Consider the following 20,966-nt stretch of genomic DNA (forward strand, 5'->3'; position numbering starts at 1 on the left):
CGTCACCAGGCACTTCCCATTGGGCCTACCTGGTTAGGTTCAACGACTTCTTGGACGCGGCTCTGGATGACTATCCGGGCTCATTCGCCCTCCACCAGTCTAGCTTTGATTACATAAATACGTCTAGTACGGTGTATAATAGCACTTTGACTCTTCGACTGTATAGCTTAACGTTATACAGTCGAAGAGTCAAAGTGCCATTATACACCGCACTACTTACTGCATACTAATACTTGGTACACACCATTCATACTAGTAATAATTATCGTTAGATCAACTGCATCCACTCGCGGAGGGCGTCCCCGGGGCTGTCGTACCGTTTGGTTGTGTCTCTCAGCTGGTGCATGTAGTAGATGCCCATGTAAAACTCGTCAAATGCCATCTGCGACGCCAATGCAGTGCCGCGACTAACTCGGACAGCTTTTCGAAACATCAGCTCCGCATCGGACCGGCTTCCGTCGGCGCCAGCAATGTCAGCCATGAATCGACAAAACTTGGCTGCTGTCATGGCCAACCTGGCATCCGAGGTAGTAGGCACCGCAGACGATACACTCGTAGCAGAACTTGGGACTGGCCCGTTGTGGCCCCCGCTACCACTGTAGTATTCGAATAATGGCCACAGAATGCTCTCAATCTCTTGACCGACGTAGCACGGTTTCGGGTGTCGTGTGGTGGTCGCTGTCCAGTGCAATTCGTAGAAAAATGTGTGGAGGCGCTCTCGGATGGACATGGATGTCGGGCGACCAGCATAAGTCGTTAGAATGCACGCACCAAACAGTTTGATGAAGCCGGGGCAGGTCAACATCATGGGGGGCTGCGACGATGTAGGCGGGGGGGACGGAGAAGGTGAGTGGGGGGTAGCCATGGCCGTATAATAGGTAGCAACTGTATCTGGGGGAAAGACGACCGGGAACAATTTGAGGTCCTCAAAGAGTTTTAGCGCCCCTTGGAGGGACATGGCGATGTCTCGAGGGGCTAACGTGTGGACGGCGAGGTCGATCTGCCGGTCAAATGGACTTTGCGGTGTGGACGTAGCCATGGCATAGCTGTGGGGGGTGGCGTATTTCACATACAGTTGCAGCAACGGGACTTGGTAGGCCAAGACAAGGTCTCGCACTTGGGGCAGGGCTAGCCACCCATCAGGGTCACAGGGAGACGTAGGCGACGAATCTTTGCGCGATGCTGTTGGCGGGGGTGTCGATGGAATCACAGGGAGGGGTTCATGCGGTTCACCGTCGTCATCGGTCGGATACGTGTGTTTCAGTGACGCTTTATCCAGCACCGCCCGCTCGACGACGGCGGTTTCGTGCTCGAGCACAGCCAAGAGTTTTTCTTGGTTTTGAATGATGTCATCGCTAAGTTTGTTGTGTTTGCGAGTCCACGCAGCTGTGGTGGACGGCGTCGACGGCCGACTTCCCCCTCCTTCATCGTCATTCTCGTCCGATGCATCGATAAGCGCCCGCCAAAACCCCGCGAGCCGCCGACGCACGCTGTCGTCCGTCGTGTGCGCTTGCATGTGCGTCAAGAAAGCAGACAGCGCCATGACAAACGCGCGCAACGTGATGGGAGGTGGAGGGAAGAATGAGTCGAGCTGCGCCAACATCTCCATGTCTTCTGCCAAAGACATCGACGGGGGCTGCGCTTGGTTGGAACCGTCAGGGGGAACATGATGGCGGCGACATAGCGTCGACTGTACAAGCTCGTAGCAATTGTCCCAAGACATTAAGTACACGCCCCTCCCAGTAGCAGAAGCATTCGCCATGTGTGTTACCTGGTCAGCATGGATGCCAAACACTTGAATCAGTCGCTCCACGACTAAATCTTTGCTAGCTTGAAGCAGTTGAACAGGACATAGCTGGGGTTGGGACATCATGTCGTTGGCATTGTCGTCGTCGTCGTGATCATGATAATACTGGTCATCCCATTCGATCGTACACAGCGACTGAAGTTGCGCCGACACAGCCGCAAGTTCGTCCACCACGGCCTGGTGTTTGGATTCTTCTCTGAGCAATTTCTTGGTCAATACGTCCACGGCCAGTCGTGTGTCTTGGTGCACAAATTGAAATCTCTCCAAGTCGCCTTGGAGCACTTGGTTGTACGCGTCCAACGACTTGGTGAACCGATCACGCTCGTCCAGCTGGGTTTGTAGCCCGGCTACAGTCGTTTGCAGGACTCTAGTTGATTGTTGTACCAGGGTGTGGTCATGCCACGCCTGAAACCAAACCCGAGCGCCCTCGCGTTCCATCCGTCGGACCACCGTGGCCACAAACCCGTGCTTTGTCAACTGAAGCTCGCCCCGCAACGACGTCGTTTTGTCTTGCTGGGAGGTCAACTGACTGGCTAGCGCTGCGTTGGCTTCTCGCAGCTGATTCGCGGTGCAGGTCAAGTCGAACACACACTCTTTGGCTTGCTTATACTCGACCGCGTGCGCAGCCGCCGTGTCCACCGCAGCCTGCCACCCAAACGTGTGGTGGTGGTGCGCCCACCGCTGCAGCGCTAGCCGCGTCGCAGCTATCCAATGCATCGAAAGCCACGCTTTGAGTTTCAAAGCCCCTTGTCTAAACGAGTCTTGTTGACCCTTTAACGTCTGGTCGATACGTTTCCACTTGCAAAACGCGCTCTGCCGCGCACGCGACAAGTGGTTGCGAACGCTATTCGTCACCAACAGCATCGCACATTGCACCGCGGTCTCTCGAGTATGCCGACGGTATTCTCCGACCATTCGCTTGGCTTGTAACGCTTCATGCGATCCCGCTTGGATAGCCCCGATTTGCTGAAGCTGCTGTAGTGCCCGTCGCAATGCTTGATGTGTAGCTGCGCGTCGCTCAAGCAGTCGTGCTACGACTGTAGCAGCCGCGAGTCGTCGAGCTTTTTCAAGGCGGCATACCCCTCGCCAGGCGTGCCACGTCATGACCAACAGCATTTGTCGACGACGGCGACGTTGTTGTTGCACCGAAAAAGATTCCCAAGCCAACACCCGAGCACTTATGGTGGTCGCGTTGGTTTCCGAGTCGCGGGTCTGCCGTTGCGTGGATTGTTGTAATTGCATTTGGAGCGATTGAATTGTTTGTTCGTGCACTTGGTTCAGCCGTGTCAGATCGTCGATGCGACTGACATGGTCTGAAATCGTCGCTCGGGCCTCATCCAAGTTCTCTCGAAGGGCTTGGGTTTCTCCTAAATACGACTCAAACGCTGCTAATTTCTGGTCCAAAGTGGCCAGAATGGTAGTGGTGGGGGGGTCATCCGGCAAGGTTGTTTGAGATTTCGACGGGGACACGCAGGTTTCTGAAGGGACTGCGACGACTGGAGCTGGCGGGAGGAAAGTGCGCTTGATCGGGGCCATGGCCAACGAGCCCCGCCGTAGGGTCTGCCACAGGTCTTGGCGTTTGGATTCTTCCAAGCTGATTTTCATGGGGGCGGGGTGAGTGTTGGCGTGGGTTGTATTATCTGGTGGAAGCGATCGAGGGGTGGTGGTAGCGGCAGCACTGTTGAACGACTTGCGTTTTGCGCGGGGGGCATTGGAAAGAGGTACGGAACTTGAACTCTCGTCTCGGAGGGCTTGTTTAACAGATGCCATGGCGGCGTCGTCTTGCATAAGTTGCTTCCACGTGGTCTCGTCGTCTACGTGGGTGGCAACGGTGACCCGGGGTAAAGTGTTCGATGGGGTTTGAGGTGTGTCCAAGAGATCCACGACACGGGGAAGGCTGCTGGAGGATTTGACTCGTTTCACTACGGGGCCTTCAGAATTGTCGTTGGCCTCGCCTTGTATTCGCGGCAGCGATGGGGGATTGCGCGACGACATCGAGGCAGAGGACGTTGCGTCGGTGGCCCTTCTACTTGGATGAGTAGTCGGGGAGTTCAAGGGCACGACGATTGCTGACGAGGCAAGTGGGGGCTTCAATATGTCCGAGGGCATTTTTACTTGTGGAAACGATGGAGGTAGTGCACGATCACCCTGGACAACCACCGAAACATCATCCTCGCACTCCCATTGACCCGACAATTTTTTGGGCGGCTGCAAGTCAGAGTCAATCGACGATGACATGCTGAAAGTTGCAACGAGGTTGTCAATCTCGCTCGACTTGGTTGGAACCATACGTGCAAGGTGTTGAGTACTTGGCAACGAAATGTGGTCATCATGCAGCGAGGTGCGTTGTCCAGCTAGGGCATGTAAAGATACTTCGTCCCAAGGATTGGTTGATTGAAATGGTGCTGTCGCTGGCGGCGTACTTTGTGTCGGAATTGGATCGAAAGGTGGCCCGTTCTGGCTCCATGATGCTTCCTGTGTCGAACTCTTGGCTTTGGTTGGGCTTGCGGATGCCACGTCGTCGGCTTTTGTCGGCCCTAGAAAGTAGTCGACCCTTGCTCCCATTCGTTTGGACTTGCCAGTGGTGGCACTCCTAGTATCTTTGGGGGAGCTGCTGGTACTCTGGCTCGATGGACTGATGCTGGGACTATTGTCCATGAGAATGTCATCCCACGCAACGTCAAATTGAACATCGTCCAGATCCTCCCTAGAATCCGCCGACCGGTTGTCGTCGTCCTCCATGATCCTACTGGGCGCTGATGCAACCTCACGCTATGTGTCCCTTCAAATACTCACAACGCGTTTCACTTACGTGTAACCGATTCAAACAGAACAATAACATTGCGCCCCTTGGCGCACATGTATATTTTTTGTCAATGCATGTAGTTACGCTACAGAAGCGGTGGCCACGACCATTCCAACGCACCACGCGAACGCAAACAAACGCCCAGGTTCTGTGTACCCATTGTTTAGCGTAGGTGTCGGCGTAGGCGTTTTAGTGGCTGTAGCCAAGCGAATGGGGGAAGGGGCCACAGTTGTTGTCTCGGCAGTGGTCGCTTCAGGCGCGGTCGTCACTGGGGTAGCAGGGGGCGAGACAGTTGTTGGAGTAGGGGTGGTCGCAGTGGGGGACGCCGTCGTCGCCTGAGACATCAACGGGGGCAGTACGGTCGTGTTGGAGGTTCCATAAGGCGCCGTCAAGTTGTTGCCGGCTCGACCCGACACATTGGTGCTGATGGCAATCACAAACGGGGGCGCAATGATCACCTGAACGGGGGGCGACGTTGCGTTCATCAGAGGGCGATATAACATCGGACAGAACGACGAGACATACGCCGTGCCGTCCACAGCTAGGCAGCATGACTGGCGACGCAAGCGGGGGATGGGGAATTGACGGACCACAAGCGAGAAGATTGTGCCGTTGCAGCACCCTTCAATCTCGGGTTCAAAGCACGCAATGCCGCAAAATTTGGTCAGATTGCAAGAGTTCGAGACGCCGCCACCCCCATTAGCAGCGGTCGGGATGCTCACATGAAGCAGCGTTAGCAAGAGGGATGTCCAACCCACAATCAATAGCATGGCGACCTCCAATCGTGAAATGAACAAAAGTTGGGTACTGTTCACCACAAGCTACCGTTGTAAAGTCTCAACTGTCAATCATTCGATCTGGTCACATTCCATCATTACGTTGAGAAAGGCTGCAATAAGAGTGTATAATATATACATGTATTCGATGCAAATATGAGTGAGCTATTATAGAATGCTATCTTGGGGGGCTACATCGACAACGTCGACAACTGCTATATCGTTGTCGTTGTTGTCTAGTGCGGTGGCATCAAAGGTCAAGATGCTTGGAACGGCGACTTTGGCCGCTTTGTCCGCCAACTGGCGACGGCGAATGTCAGCTTTCACGACCAGAGCCAGCACAACCGAGAGCGTCAAGAGGATGGCCACACCCGTCGCCTGCTCTGCCGCAGTCAAGTCGTGCGCAGACGACGATACAGCACTGGCATTGGCTCCGTCAGAAGTGTTGGTCGTCGTGGAAAAGGAAGCTGCGACGTTGGCGGAGTCCCCTTGGATGTTGTTGGTAATTCCCTTGGGAGTTGCCACCGTTGGAGGACATATCACATACATCCCAACGGGTGACTTTCTGCAAAATCGACACAGTTTGGAGTAGCAGCCCAAACCCCCGTTGGCACAGGACGGGTCGTAAAATGCCCCCAAACCGCTCGCGGCGTCACCTATGGACACCCCACATGCAGGTGTTGTTGTCGTTGCGAGAGGCGGGGAAGTGGTCGTAGTGGGCGAGGGGGAAGTAGTAGTCGCGGCAGTCGTTCGAGCTTGAGTTGTGGTTACAGGGACTTTTGTGGTGGGGGCTACCGTCGTGGTGGTGGTTGGCGCAGGGACAATACACGGTCCGTATCGCCACGATTGTGTTGTTGGACGGGTTTGGCAATACCTACATTTGCTGGCAAAGCAGCCAGGAAGGACACTGTTGGGGCAGTTGGGGTCTGGCACGGCAGAAATACCCACAGATTGGTCACCATTTGACACAAGACTGGCACATGCGGGCGATACCGCGGTAGGTGAGGGCGTCATTGTCGTCGTTACCGGTGCGGGGGTAGTAGTTGTAGTTATGGGCAATATCGTAGTAGGTCGGGGGGGCGGCATTGTTGTGGTGGTCGGATCACAGGGGGTTGCAGTCAGTGGAGTTTGGGTTGTTGTAGAAGGCGGCTTTGTTGTCGGCACAGCCGTCATGGTGGTGCTTGGCGCAGCCTTGCTGCAAAGGCCAAACCGCCACGATTGGGTCGTGGGACGGGTCTGGCAGTATCTGCAATTGTCTGCAAAACAGCCAGCAAGCACACTGTTGGGACATTTGGTGTCCGTGACAGCCGAAATACCCACGGCTTGGTCCCCAGGCGTCACCAGACTTGCACATGTTGGGGGAGTAGTAGTGCACGGGACAAACACGCGGGAGAGGGGGGTATCCCTTGCCATACAAAAGCGACATCGAGACAAGAAGCATCCCGTGCGATTGTTGTCGACGCTGCAAGCCAGGTCCGGCATGGCAGAGATGCCCACGGCGGAGTCCCCTACGGAAACGTAGGTCGAACAGGCACCGCCGGTAGCTGACGTGGGGGTCGACGTAGGTGTCGAGGGGGGGACGGGCGAGGAAGAGGGGGTTGTCGTCGGGCTGCCAGTGGCACGACGGGTCTCGAACGGACACGGCAAGAACGGCTGGTTGGAGGCACTGAACGAGAGTTTGCAGTACCGACACTTGTTTGAATAACATCCAATGCCGTTGCAGGGAAAGTCCGCGTACGCTAGAATCCCTTGCTCGCGGTTGCCCACGTCAATCGACTCGAGGCACGGGTCTCCAATTTGACACCAATCCAAGTTGATGGGCATGTCCAAACTGAACGATTCCTTGTTGGAGAACGACGTCTGGAGCCACGCGTCGTCGAGGGTCTGCAGGGGGGCGCCTCGGGTGGAGCAGTCGGTGACCGACGTCGACGAAGTGGCCGACCGAAAGGTCGCGCGCACGACGACGCCGTCGCACCCAGACGCTGGGCAGGGCAAAGTCGGATCAATACGAGGGAGGAGTTGCTTCAATCGCAGTACCAGCAGGTCCAAAGTTGAGTCGTAGAAGAAGCAATTCACACACGTGCGGTCGAGTAACGACGTGGCCCGATTGAGCGCTTGATTGGCTACGTTCATTACCGACGTGATGGTCGTGCCTCGGGGGTAACTAAACGCGATCGTGTGGGTGTCGCCTTGTTGGCCGTTGACAATGTTTACACGAAGGATAGGGGGCGTGCGGGTGGTAAACCCCATCACATATGTCGCTCCGACCGATAGCGACGGGTGATAGAGGTATCCCCCAGCCGCAGGAATGTACTGTCCTTGGAAAGACAGGCCGGGGGGAGGAGGGGCAAGTCCCCCGCTGCGACTCGCCAAGTTGGCTCGAACGACGTAGAGCTCTCCATACTTTGCCAAGTTGGTGCCATCGCCATCAATCTATCAAGACGAGGAGTTAAGAGGTGGGAATTGTTCCAAAAATAGGTTTATTTTATACCTGAACGATTTCAATGTTGTTGTAGCGTTGTGGACACGCGAGGCCGTACCCTCCATTGCGCACACAGGAAGGGGTGTAGTAAAAGTCCCAGTCGGGAGCGATCACAGCGTTGCGTTGGCCTATTGTGTCAATAAGGTGAGGGGGGGTGTTTGTTTGGAGGTTGTATCTAGTACCGGAAATGGAACCATCTGTGTCGAGCATTAACGTCGTCTTGCCACCATCGCTCACTCGATCGTACATGAACACTGGAAACTCAGTGTTGATGAACTTGTTGTTGGTGCTTTGGGTTGTGGTCGCCATCATAAACGTATTGAACGCCCGAGCTCCAAACGCGGTCGAGTAGTAGTTGAAGCACGGGTACGAAATGTAGTTTTCAAATGTCGTGTTTTCGATGTAGTGCGGGCCATCGTACAACGTCACGGCCATTTGAATGACATCTGCCAACAGGAGCGCACTGTCCGACCTACGACAAGGCATTGTACGTCAACCTTGAGTAACCAATATCAAACTATAACCAGTACCGAGCTTCGATAAAGTTGATCTTTTGAAACGCACTGGTGAACTGGTTGCCACGGTTGGACGAACTCCCAACAAAATGACTGTTGCGGATAGTTCCGTTGATGGGCATCGTCGCCGTGTTGCCCGTCGTGAGAAATTGTATGCCTACATAATGAGTCATGGGACAGTTAGTTATACCGGTAGTTTGTAAACGATAGTTTGTTCAAGGATCAAATCGAATACAAGTCCGCCATTTTCACATACAAATCATCACTATCCCCCCCTCTCAACGATATTTTCAAATCCCAATGCAGCACACATACCTTCTCGACAGTCGGCGACGTTCCAGTTGTCGAGGACGATCTGAAAAATGCGAAACCACCCCCCTTGTCGCGCGTGATGTGTCGTAAAGTTGGAAATGACTGTGAGGGCCATGGGTTCGTACGCCAACGACGGGGCGCCCGTGTAGTCTTGGGCGGGTTGGTCGTCTTGGTCAAAGTCAACGCTGTCGATGCGGAACCCGTTCCACACGGAATGCGCGCTGTTCCCCGTGCATTTGCGCAATGGAATCTTGTGGGGGGCTACCGTCGGATACAGCCCCGTTTTGAAGCTTGGCAGTTTCGGGCGTGCCCGCGTGTGCAGCCAAAAGCCAGTGCCTTCGACCCCCGCCACCACGTTGTCTTCGAACACGTTGTCGGCATTCGTGATCCAGAACGCCGACAATCCCTGCAGCGCATCCGACCCGAGCCGAAACGCCCCCGATGTCTTCTGGCGCACCCATGCGACCAAATTTCCCCGGAACGTGTTGTTGAACTCGGCGCCGTCCTCCAAGAACATGGCGTGTCCGGTGATGTTGTACGCAACATTGCGCTCGACCAGAACGCTCTGCGTGCCGTGGATGGTGATGGCCCGCATGTACGAGCTGTGAATGGCACTGGCTTTGACAAACGAGTTCGTGGCCGCCACGTTCCCCGTCAAGTGAAAGTGAATCGAGTACCGGCCGATGACATCGCCTTGGCCAAACGCGCGAATCTCCACGCCGCTCAACTGGGCAGTTCGGAATCCTTGGTTCATCTACATATATCGGAAGGTCAAACAATGAACCGCACATTGGAGTGGTGTGTTCGTACCTTGAGGTGCCCCCCCACGAGGCCACTGGTCGTGCACCCCACGAGTTGAATGTTGCGACTAAGCAGCCCGACTTCGGCCCGCTGGTCGATCCCTTGAGTGAACGCGCCGTAGTGCATATAGTTGAGGGGGGAGTCGATTTCCACACAAGTAGATCGAAAGCCAGTGATCGTGCGGCGCTCGGTCAGAGTCGGGTCAAAGTCAGTGGTCGTGATGATGATCGAGTCCCCAACGGCCCAATCCCCCGTCGTGTCGTCGGCCAGTGTGATGCACGTGGTGCCTTCGACGGCCGTTAACGCTAGCTTCGTCCACGGCACTTTGGTGCCTTTGCTCCCAAACAGCTGCAAACTCCCCCCCTGGCGAACGTTCACACCGTAGCGCCGGTCGTCCGTCGCTGGATACAAAGCTGGCTTTTCACACCCCAGGGCCACTGTCGCAGTCTTGGTGAAGGGGGCCGCGGCGCTCCCAATGCTCAAAATTCCGTTGATTTCAACGTTGCCTACTTGGAGGTACACGCTGTCACACGTTGGGTCCACGGTGACGGCAGCCCCGGCTTCGATGGTCAACTGCCCCCGGACAATGTTGCGGTTGCGCAGGACCACCGTTTGCCCCGCCGGCACCACCACGTCCCCCGTCGCCACGGTGTTGTCCCACACCACGACCGCGGCAAAGGTGGGGGTGAGTAGGATATGTACTAGCGCCAAGGCGGCGCCGAGTAGTCGTCCAGCGTGCATGGTGGTTAACACTGGTAGTAGTAGTACTGCTGCCGAGAGCAAGTGAAATCTGACAATGAACTGACATGACGGGATTGGGATCGGGAGGGCGGGGACGAGACGTGAAGTGTCTGCTTGGGGTATGCAAAATCTCCGAAACGGTCGATGAAGCAAGTTCCTGCCTGTCTCCTCCGAGAAGTATATCACCGCCCACACATGTGCTTATTGCTTGGTTTCCAAGGTTTTCGTAACTGACGGGGAAGTTCAAGGTTGACTGTTTCAAAAGCTACACCCAGTGACAAGCACGCTATGATAGTCTTGAAGGAATACAGTACAGTACAGTAAGCTTAGTGGTGTAAAGCCAAGACAATGCATCTCACTACAAGTTGTCATTCGTTTCTTGTCTGTATAGACGTTGTTGTGGACGCGTGGGAGAACGAACGGCTGAAACCCTCCGGACGGTACTGGGTGCCTTGGGGTGCTCGTAGGCCGGATGGTGTCGTTTAGAGGGACCCAAGAAATGTCTAGCTACGGACGGTGGCTTCGGGCTGACGAGACGTAGTTGAGCGTGGCAAGGTCACGGGGTTCCTGGGGCACTCGAAGTCCTCCGGGACTTGACGCTAACGAACGAGCGACAGCTTTGTGTTGTCGTGGTGTAGTTGGGCGTGGCAAGTGACTGGCCACTGGAACGCGTGCCACGCTAGCCCCGAAGGCTAGCATGGAACGCGTTTCCTAGTACTACATTCACCCAGCAACCCTATTACTGTATCAACCCCCCCTATGTAATCCCCCATTAGACTTGGTGTCGTTATGGACACTTGAACGTAGTGTCTGAAGCTCAAACCAATGCAGAACATTCAACTAGATGGTGTATCACTACGTAGTCGTACGTAGCACGCTTCACATCCAATATACTAGCAGCCAGTACTACGTAGTATATCTCCTACTAGTCTCTGTTTGCAATATCTGTATCGCCACACGATTGATCCATCGCAACCCCATATACGACAAGTATAGTATATACCAGTACCCCCATTTTTCATTTGGTTGCGCCTACTTATTACATGCTTTCACTCACGTACTTGAGTGCAGCTTCAAACATCGTGAGAAAGTACCCGGTTTCGCCAAGCATTTTGTTTGGGTGGATCATCGCACTGAGAAACTCTTTGGCAAAATACGGCCGCTTCAGGTTGCTGTGTACAACAGCATAAATGTGTATCGGCAAAAAGTCGTCGGCGTTCATCATGGTCGAGGTCGGGTTGCCCATGGACGCGGTGCCGCCCCTAGCGTCTCCGCAGGCGGCAAATATCTCGTTTGCCGACAACACGAGCTCATGGAGCTTTTCGTGGGGCAGGACTCGGTCTTCCATCATGCTTAGGTGGTAGCACGCCTTGCCAAAGTTAACGTCGCTCTGCAAAGCGTCGGGGATGCCGAAAAAGCTCTGGGGTTTCCCATACAAGTCGTGCTCCATGCTTCGAGTCAGCGCCGCCTCCACGTCGACATCGATGGTCAGCTCAACCAAAAACGTAATCTGCTCCTGCAGGGGCACCATCACCGCGTCCTCTACCGTCACAAGCACACACTCGTCGATGGCTTCGTCCACTTGTTCCATCGTGTGGCTATCGCACATGGCGGTGGAAATTGCGCGGCGGTACTGCGGCCCAAGGGTGTCGAGGACATAATGCTGGATCTGGGTTGTGACGTTGCGCAGGTCCTGGAGGGCTTGGCGCGCCAACTCTTGTTGGCCAGAGGGCGGCGCATCCTGGACGACTGCGCATCGGTTCCGAAATACATGGAGGAAGCGCTGGCATGTGTCGCCTTCGATGGTACAGCACGAGTTTAAGTTGCGAAAGAGGTCAAATGCGAGCCATTTGAGCTCGACCAGGTCGTGCGGCGAGCACCTGGTCGTGTCGACGTCCACTGATTCGTTGGCCAAATGGGTGATAAACGCTGCCGAACACAGCTCCCTCTGGAGCCGTCCCACCACGGCCACATGCAGCGGCGTGTCGGGTGACAGGCTCGCGACGTTGCGGAGAAATGTTTCCAGCACGAGGCGCCGCCGCAGGATCCGGGCGCCACTGGTCTGGCCCACCACCGATCGCTTCGGGAACGCCAAGTGCTCAAACAAGTACGTAAGCTCTTCGCCGTACGGAGAGTTGCGGCACATGGTTTTGATCTCGCGGCGAAACGCATAAAGTTCTCGAAAACGCTTCCGGCACTCCCACATCACCTTGGTGTGCAAGTCCACGACATGCATGACGTAGTGCGCGACGGCATTCGACGCAGTGCGCTCGGCGCGCACGACCCGCACGGACATCCCCGGTCGAATGGACGGGAAATCCAATGTCCACGTCTCATATGACGACAAGCTCATGCTTCGCGGTCGTTTGCGGTGCTTGGAAGGAGAAAAGTCGAGCGGGGGCAGCGGCGGCAGGTCGACGGATGGCCGGGAAGGAGGTGCCGACGGAGCGGACGAGGAAGACGACGACACGACGACGGACGAAGCTTCTTCCATAGGTTGATGATGATGGGACGACGACGACGGGGGTCGCGATGGCGGTGGGGGAAGGGATGGCACGTTCTGGGTGAGCACGCGCGACTGCCGCGGATCCAAACGCGCGTGTTCCTTGTGGAGAAGTTGGGCCAATAACGCGTAGTAGCGCACTTCGGCGGATGTCGATAGGCGCTGGCAAAGCTGCGACCAACCTGATGACTTCTTGGCAGCGACCCGATGGCGCTTTGATCGAGTTGGCTCGGCTAAGATACTCACTTCGTCGTCGTCGTCGCGAGCTAGCGCAAGGACGTTACGGTGGTGGTCACTTGGAGGTTCTTCTAGCAGCACCACCAGCATGAAAGACAGCCAGCGCAATGGAATGTAGCGAGCGCAATGTGTCAACTGGCCTTTCGGCACACATCTTGAGATGCTGGCGACGATATCCGGATACGCTCGCCCACGATCTGCACTTTGCACCAATGGCAGTCCCAAATTCAAAGTTCATCCCATGTTTCCACCAATCAGAAGCGTGTCGTACCCACCCGTTATCCGGATGTGTTGAGTGTCCCACCCTATCTACTGTCATACGCTTGCCACGGCGAATTCAGTGGACAATCACGCGAGGGTGGTCGTGGAGAAGAGAGAGAGAGAGAGGTATGTGCAGTGCGTTCAGCCAGTCATGGGCACACGAACATGCACGATACCTGTACAATAGTTAACGTCACTCCAAGGTAGTTGATTACAAATGTTAAGTCATAGTATTAATATAGTTGAGATGATTCGATACACTCCAAGCGAGATGATTCGATAGAACATGCGCAGAAAATAACGTCACTTTGCCGTTTATATCGTTTTACTACGTTTTATTCATTTTTACGATGAAAATTACGTCACTTTGCCGTTTATAACAAACGTTATGTCGCCACATTATTCAATCTCAAGATGTTCCCCTAACGTTACAATTGTTTTTTCGAAGTTACGTATTCACGCGATTGAAAAATAGGTTCAAGACGTTTAATTAGATTCATTGGTCAAAACAAAGATAAGAAAGATAACATTTGTCCAATCAAAACAAATCGGGATAGAGAGCGTCGTAATGGTATGTGCTGTTTTCAATGACATTTTACATTTTTTGGTAACGTTATCATATTATGAGACACAATTCCATGATTATATTATGAGACACAATTCCATGATCATATTATGAGACACAATTCCATGCGAAACAACACAACCTATCGACACATCACCTTTAGTACCTTTAGTTACTACTACTACTACGTAGTAGTATACTAGTATTATTTTACCAGAACGAAAACTGCCCGTCTGGCAGCATGGGGGACGACGATTCCGAGTGCAAACTCTCGGCGCGGAAGCTATCTACCGCGACCTTTCGGGTCGCCAGGCTTCTGACCATCGACTGCTGGGGAGGACACTCTTGATATGCGTGTGGTGACTCGACAGGAGTGGTAGTCGGGGGTTGCCGATGGGACCCGATGAAACCTGGGCGGTGATGGCGGCCTGGCAAGTAGGACGGTGGCATCGGCGGGGCCCTGAACGCGTTAGTGTCCCATGACGGACAAGGGGGATGCAATAGGCGCATTTCAGAATACGCCTGGGACACGGCGAGTGGGTCGGCGTCGGCGGCGCTAAAGCCGGGAGGCGGCGGGAAGGACGCCGACGGGCGATGGCGATGCGGATCGGGCGACAACGTCCATGACGTGGCACCGTCCAGAGCGTGCTCGCGTGGAACGACGGCCTGCGTCTCGTTGTGTATTTCTTGCATCAATTGATCGATTTCGTCCATCGCAATCGTGTTGTGGCGGTTCATACACTCGACAAACGCCGAGTCGTTGGTCGACCAACGTGGAAATGGGTCCAGTGCAGCGATAACGTCATCGTTGTCTAGAATAACGTCATCGTCGTCGTGGGGGTCCGTCCGCGACGACGACGACGACGAGGTGGTGTCGACTGATAGGTCCACCGAATCCATGCGGTCGCCATCCTCGATAACGTCATCTTCGTCGCCCCCGACGGCGATAACGTCATCCCCGTCTGCGTCGAAACGTGGTGCATGCTCCATCCCGCCCACGTCACGTTCCTTCGCAACGTAGTCGCCAAAATGATCATCTTGATCAAGTTCAAGAACATTGTTGTTGTCTTCATCGCTGGTGGTGGTAGTGTCGATTGCAGTGACAGCAAAACCACCTTCGTTTTCATCTTGACCTCCATCCCCATCTTGCATCGACAGCTCGGCCACCCATCCGACGACTCGCTGGGATGTACTCGGGAACACCGCAGCATTTCCCAAGCCTCCATGAGCCACCACTGCAGTGTCTCGTCTATTCGTGTCCATATCTGGCTGCACCTGACCATCTTTTGCCCATCCACCTTGCACATATGTTGTCTCGTTGTCGTGTGCCGTGCCAGTCTCACAATTATTCGGCACAAGGGGCGGGGCAGACTCTAGCAGAGTCGACATATCCGCATCGTCCTTTGCCACTTTCACCGTGACACTAGTCTTTGGGTGCGACATCACTTCCCCACCTGACGCCGCTAACTGAACTCGATCTGCGTCGTCGGTGGCCTCGAGCACTAGCTTGGCGTCCCCCTCCTCCGTGGCTTCTTTCACTATGGGGGACGACAACGGCGGCGCGACTGGTTTCTTCATCTTGGACTTCTTCTTGAGTGGTGCGTCTTTCAAAGCCGCCGCCACCGCCTTGCGTTGATCGAGCAGACGTTGAACAGCAGGGCTTCGAATCGGGGCAAACGTAAAGCTGTCCAATACTTGGGTTTCAATCGCTTGGAGTTGGTCTGCTAGCAACGAGTCATCGACTGGGTCGAGGGGAAATGAAGACATTGAAGATAGTGGTGGAGGTGGTCGAAGGTGGTTTGAATCAATATGAGGGGGGGGGGACCACCCAAAGCTCGTGTCAGCAGGCGGCGAGTGCCAGTCGATCCATACGATTTGCACCGTGTAGTGCATGATTTGACTCGCCACTAGGGCAAACAATGTCCACACAAGCCACCGAAACCCCCTGTACAGGTACGACATACGGGTCGTTCCAAGACACTGATCCAAGTCGGTTACAATGCCGTGCAGGGGTACTGCCACGTCACCTGCCGATGTACGCCACACCATGGACTCCCTTTCAACCGAAAACGAGCATGCCGACACGAACGATACGTTCAGGGCCAACGGGGGCCCGTGGGGGGCTACCTCCAGGGGGATAAGATCTTCTGCAACTTGCACGCAAAACCCGCTACTTGCGTCGTCGTCAACGTCGTCGCATACTCGACAACGGGGACAGCTCCACCCAAACACGACTAGCGGCACATTGCCGTCGTTTTCGAGTAGAATCGTCACATACGAATCAGCACGGGATTCCAACACGACGTTGTTGCGCACAACGACATGTCCTTGGCCGCCCATGCCCCGCACCACGATCGGTTCAATATGGCTCAGTGTGTTGCGAAGGTACACCCGCCCGACAAACTCGATGGCAGCCGTCGGGGCAAACAAGATTGGGCCCAACGTCACGGTCTCCCCGGGCGCCAACGACCTCGGTTTGTGCGTCGCCGATAAAAAGAACGCGGCCACGGGCTCGCGAGCTGGAGGCGACGACGACAGAGTAGAAGCTGCTGCTGCTGTCACCGCGGACGTCCATGCATCTTTGCAAGAGGAGGCCGTCGTTGCCGTCACCCTCTGTTTGGAATGGCTCGGACACGCGTAGAACCCGCCGCTACCTCCTATTCGTCGTCCCCCACTCCCTTCTTTCTTGTTAAACTCTTCTTGTTCAGATGAGTAGGAGGGGGGGGATGCCAGCAAGGCCAACCCAACGTCTATCGTCACGTTGGACGGATTCGTCACCGATAGCCACACTTTGGTGACGTGGCCCACGTGCGTGAGGGGCACGTCAATGTCGTTTCTGTCGTCGCTAGTACCAATCCTAGTCGTACGACTAGTAGTACTAGCTGGTTCCGTTCGAGCAATGGCTACGAGTAGCCGCGGCCGCGCCAACGACATGCGCACAATCACAGGGGCGACGGCGACCAAGTCCGTGTACACGACGACTTTTACCTCGACTATCGAGTCGTCCCCTTGCAAGTGGGAAAAGCGCTCGAGGCGTTGAAAGTGTGCGTCCACGTCGGTTTGGGTCACTGGTTGGCCAAATGTCGACAGCGACCTCGTCCTCCTCGTCGTCGTACCACCCCCTCCTACAACTCCAGAACCGATCGGCGCCGGCAGCATGCAGTCGGCAAACTTGTCGGCACTCGCGCACCCGAACGCGTACGCTGGGGACACGATGAGCTGTGCCATGACGGTGGTGGCGTTGGGCTTGAGTTCTGCGGCTTGGCTGAGTACTTGAACGCGGCGGTCCGACACTCGGATGGCCGTGATAGGCACGGCAAAATTGAACGAGCTGTCGACCTGCAGGGGGACCACTTCGGCGCGACCGGGGTATAAGGGGGAGGTTGTACGGAGCTGGCGCCGGGTGGGGGCGATGGTTCCCTGGACAGGGGCGTATGATAGGTATACGTCGATGGTTTCGTAGGCCGTGGAAATCGTGTACGCTAGCACATCGATCAACGGTGTTGACGCCGGCGTGATGTGAAGGATCATGGGAAGGGCAAAACCGGGGGGGATGGAGGCACTGTTGGTTGACGTGGACGACAGAGGGGCGTCAAAGTGTGACGAGTTGGACGGACGTCTACATGTTGACGTAACGTTGTCGCAGGTGGTAATGCCGTCGTCGTCGTCGTCACCCTCGGTGGGGGGGGCAGCAGACACCCATTCGTACGCTATCACAGACGCGGCCAAGTGCGGAGTTGGACGTTCCAGATACACCTCTACAGATGGCAAATGAGGCACAATGCTGTGGATGGCAATGGTATTCGGGTTAAAGTTGGTCAAGTTGACTGCAACATGTCTAGATAACGATACATTGCCCAAATCCAGTCGGAAGCCCCGTCTAGGCAGGGACGTGCTGCTGTTCACATCCTCTTCTTGAACCACGACAGCCTGCCATCGACGATGTTTGGTCTCCAACGTCAATCGATTGGATGACAGTACGAGAGGCACGACGTGACGGGAGACGTTGGTTTGAACGAGCAAGTGCGACGTCGTGTGAGTTCGTACGGGACTTGTAACGGGAATATCGTTGATCAACACGACACAATCAAAGTAAATGGGTGGCCAGGATGCGCCGGCGTCGGCGGTGGCGTTGCCGGTAAAGTTGTGCAGAGCAAACAACCACGGATGCACCAGCTGCACCATTTCGATGGCCACGGGCGTGTCGAAATGGTTCGTCAGCACGAGCCCCCGCCCCGCACCCCCGCACGACGTAAACTGCACATCTTCTGGGGCAAATGCGAGGCCACCGTTCACTTTGGTGGCTGTGTAGTTTAACCAAATGTCTGGCCCAGAACCCGAGGTGTCGTTTGTGTGCACTATCAGATTGCCGGTAAACGTGCCGGCGTCGGCGGTGCTGCCAAAGGACACGACCATCCCATGCTGTACTCTAGACATGGGCGCGACGGCATGGGAGCCCTGAATGATGACGGAAATGTGGCTATCAGGTGACTGCAAACTCACGCCTTGGATCAGGACGGTGGTATGGCCCGTGTTGATAAAGTCCAGTGCAATGTGGTGCTCCTAGAATATATATTTATATATATTTGTGTTTGATAGTTTGGTTGGTTCAAATTCGTTTCAAGCAACAAGTAATGAACAACCATACGGATAGGAACCATCGCTATCAAAATACTATAATAGTAGTGGATAATACGCCCATTGTTATAAAGTATTCATAGTATTCTTCTTCATTACAAGTTGACTTTTGAAAATCATAGTTAAGGAAAAAGGAATAATTATATGTTTATTGCACCAAGACAGATGGTACACAGCTGGTCCATAATATACGACGACTTGGATCTTTTCAAGACAAAATATGTACTAGTAGTTGACACTCAATACGGCCGACTTAACAATACTAGTATTACACCGTTTGCCCAATTCATATACATATATATCGTACTCCGGCACACGGATAAAAAGATAAAATAATATAGGTGACACTCCACATGGCAGACTTCACAATATTTGTACCGTCGGTCCATGGCATATATATAAATATATATATAAATATATACATAGATATATATATATCGTACTCTGGCACACGGATATTAAAACAAGTCCAATCAGGAGATGAAAACACGTAAAAGACCACAACATTCTATATCGTGAAGGACCAGGTTGGCATGTCCAAAGGGTAAAGTGTATGTACATACCTCGTCGTCATTGACCAATATGCCAAAATTCAAATGAGTGGCTCCCAGATGTAGCCCCTCGGACAAGACTGTGAGCTCCACTGGCACGATCAAATTGTGGTAGTCAGTCTCTATTCTCACGTAGGCAGTGTAAATTCCTGGTGTGGACGATACGAAAGACAGCTGCATCACAGGACGCATTGTAGCGGGTTCAATCTCCCATAAACCGATGGGATTGGGTGGAAGGTCGTGGTTAGAATGGACTGGCTCATGGTTGTCAGCATGTGAACCATTCCTAGGTGGCGATGGAGGAGCAGGCGGCGGCGGCGACGGTGGTACCTTGGGCAACTCCACGTGTAAGAACCCTTCGGTGGTAAACACTTCAGTCACGCGCAACATCTACAATCGCCACCATGACTTCCAATAGGATAATATCACCACCATATAAACATGTCGACCACTCGTACAACAAACGGGCACGACGTGATGGAATCAGGGTCCATCGTGTGTATTAGTTGATGGAATCAGATCCATCGTGACTACGCACTGTACATGGTATCATGGTATCAGGTCCACCATGTACTGTATATGGAATCAGGCCAATCTCGTGACTCATATGTGTATGTACCGAACAGAATGGAATCAGATCGATCGTGTGAAATGTCGATTGGAATCAGAATCAGGACGTCCACCACGGAATCGATCGTTGTGTGTACGAACCTGGGGGTGGGGGTTGTACAGGTCAATGGTAGGGTCGAACTGTACGCCGGCTGCAATCGACGCCTTGAACTCGGACACGCGGTACCTGTTCGGAACACCAGAGCCCCGCAGCGGGTACGGGACATCACCAAGGGACGTTTGGAAGGTCATGGCGGAATGGATGGTGGTGGAGCTGTGTCGATGCGGAAGGAAGAGGACGTGGAATGTGTGGACGCTGCCGGGCGACAACGTTATGGGAGCGAACACTTCGGCAAGAAGGAACTGCTTGTCCTGGATGTGGATGCCATGGATTTCGAGTGGCAGCTGTTCGGTCAGGGAGTTGGTGGGTGAAGTGCTATCGTCATTGGCTACACCTCCATCGTCCAGCGTGTCGGCGCGATACGAGAATTCGACGGTCATCAGCGACGGGATACATGCTTCCTGGACGCCAAAGTCCAACCCACTAGGCGACACCCGCACCACTTGGCTCTCGCCAAACCCATACTCGCGGAATGGCCGCACACGCCATGAAGGTGAGCTAGCCCCGCCGAAGGTTCGACTTGGTTCCACCACCACATCGCGACGACCAAACCCAGTGGCCAGACGCAACCGACGTCCGGTGACCTCGTCCGTCCACTGCGGAGACATCCGCGACTTGTACTGGATGCCACCGAGCCATAGATCCACGTTGTGGGACTGGGGCAATGGCTTTGGCACGGCTTGTTTTGCTTCGAATGCACGCAACGTTGCGTGCAAGCTTTGCATGGCAGCGGCTGCCGCTGTGCCACTGCCCTCGACCACCGTGGCTGGTGGTGCGTAGTCTGATACTTGTGCAGAGGCCACCGACGCCACTGCGAGGATACACAAGATGAGCACAAGCATGCGATGCATCTGTAGCAGGACGATAGGCGAAGTCCCCAGTGGCCGTCCACTTGTCCACGTCGTCCGCATGCCAGCGCGACTGACAATGGTTGAACAATAAGCTTACGATCTTTCGATAGATTTTCAGCCAACCGGAGGGGGTATAGTAGTATACTCATATTAAATACAAATTAAAATGTGCCTTCAACCTCGTCAACCAGTGCAAATCACATCACACCAACCATACTACAGGCGGCGACGGAATTTAAGGGGCAGCGAAGTTTTTGTTGTTGCACACATTAAATTAACCAATCAAATCTAACTACAAAGAATACTGCACTATGATTAGATAAAAATTACGTAAGCGGGAAAACATTTTAAATTCGCACGCTGCCACGCGCTCTTGGACCATGCTCCACT

At 54.3% G+C, this 20,966-nt stretch overlaps 5 protein-coding genes across 5 annotated transcripts; all 5 read right to left on the bottom strand.

Annotated features, from left to right (window-relative positions):
- Positions 1 to 241: 241 nt before the first annotated feature.
- H257_10579 (hypothetical protein) lies at positions 242 to 4,588 on the bottom strand. The gene has a single exon (XM_009837176.1). It carries the CDS (start codon positions 4,547 to 4,549, stop codon positions 269 to 271), a length of 4,281 nt encoding a protein of 1,426 aa, XP_009835478.1. The 5' UTR covers positions 4,550 to 4,588; the 3' UTR covers positions 242 to 268.
- Positions 4,589 to 4,693: 105 nt separating this feature from the next.
- On the bottom strand, positions 4,694 to 5,383 carry H257_10580 (hypothetical protein; the record flags this gene model as incomplete). The annotated part of the gene is made up of 1 exon (XM_009837177.1): positions 4,694 to 5,383. One exon carries the CDS (start codon positions 5,381 to 5,383, stop codon positions 4,694 to 4,696), a length of 690 nt encoding a protein of 229 aa, XP_009835479.1.
- A 121-nt stretch (positions 5,384 to 5,504) lies between these two features.
- On the bottom strand, positions 5,505 to 10,282 carry H257_10581 (hypothetical protein). The gene is made up of 6 exons (XM_009837178.1): positions 9,509 to 10,282; positions 8,702 to 9,452; positions 8,402 to 8,543; positions 8,054 to 8,343; positions 7,881 to 7,999; positions 5,505 to 7,822 (listed from the first exon to the last, which is right to left on the bottom strand). Exons 1-6 carry the CDS (start codon positions 10,238 to 10,240, stop codon positions 5,558 to 5,560), a joined length of 4,299 nt encoding a protein of 1,432 aa, XP_009835480.1. The 5' UTR covers positions 10,241 to 10,282; the 3' UTR covers positions 5,505 to 5,557.
- Positions 10,283 to 11,218: 936 nt separating this feature from the next.
- H257_10582 (hypothetical protein) lies at positions 11,219 to 13,128 on the bottom strand. The gene has a single exon (XM_009837179.1). It carries the CDS (start codon positions 13,068 to 13,070, stop codon positions 11,280 to 11,282), a length of 1,791 nt encoding a protein of 596 aa, XP_009835481.1. The 5' UTR covers positions 13,071 to 13,128; the 3' UTR covers positions 11,219 to 11,279.
- Positions 13,129 to 13,880: 752 nt separating this feature from the next.
- On the bottom strand, positions 13,881 to 20,663 carry H257_10583 (hypothetical protein). Its single transcript, XM_009837180.1, has 3 exons — positions 19,707 to 20,663; positions 19,008 to 19,385; positions 13,881 to 18,369 (listed from the first exon to the last, which is right to left on the bottom strand). Exons 1-3 carry the CDS (start codon positions 20,634 to 20,636, stop codon positions 14,017 to 14,019), a joined length of 5,661 nt encoding a protein of 1,886 aa, XP_009835482.1. The 5' UTR covers positions 20,637 to 20,663; the 3' UTR covers positions 13,881 to 14,016.
- Between the last annotated feature and the right edge of the window lie 303 nt (positions 20,664 to 20,966).

This window comes from Aphanomyces astaci (assembly GCF_000520075.1).
Source record: "Aphanomyces astaci strain APO3 unplaced genomic scaffold supercont1.29, whole genome shotgun sequence".
In the NCBI taxonomy this organism is placed as follows: domain Eukaryota; phylum Oomycota; class Saprolegniomycetes; order Saprolegniales; family Verrucalvaceae; genus Aphanomyces; species Aphanomyces astaci.

Coding starts and splice junctions, on each gene's coding strand:
- H257_10581 (XM_009837178.1), bottom strand. CDS start 10,240: ATGCACGCTGGACGACTACTCGGCGCCGCCTTGGCGCTAGTACATATC. Junction 9,453..9,508: donor TCGTGGGGGGGCACCTCAAG/GTACGAACACAC, acceptor CGATATATGTAG/ATGAACCAAGGATTCCGAAC. Junction 8,344..8,401: donor ATCAACTTTATCGAAGCTCG/GTACTGGTTATA, acceptor GCCTTGTCGTAG/GTCGGACAGTGCGCTCCTGT.
- H257_10582 (XM_009837179.1), bottom strand. CDS start 13,070: ATGCTGGTGGTGCTGCTAGAAGAACCTCCAAGTGACCACCACCGTAAC.
- H257_10579 (XM_009837176.1), bottom strand. CDS start 4,549: ATGGAGGACGACGACAACCGGTCGGCGGATTCTAGGGAGGATCTGGAC.
- H257_10583 (XM_009837180.1), bottom strand. CDS start 20,636: ATGCGGACGACGTGGACAAGTGGACGGCCACTGGGGACTTCGCCTATC. Junction 19,386..19,706: donor TGTACAACCCCCACCCCCAG/GTTCGTACACAC, acceptor TGGCGATTGTAG/ATGTTGCGCGTGACTGAAGT. Junction 18,370..19,007: donor TATTGGTCAATGACGACGAG/GTATGTACATAC, acceptor TATATATTCTAG/GAGCACCACATTGCACTGGA.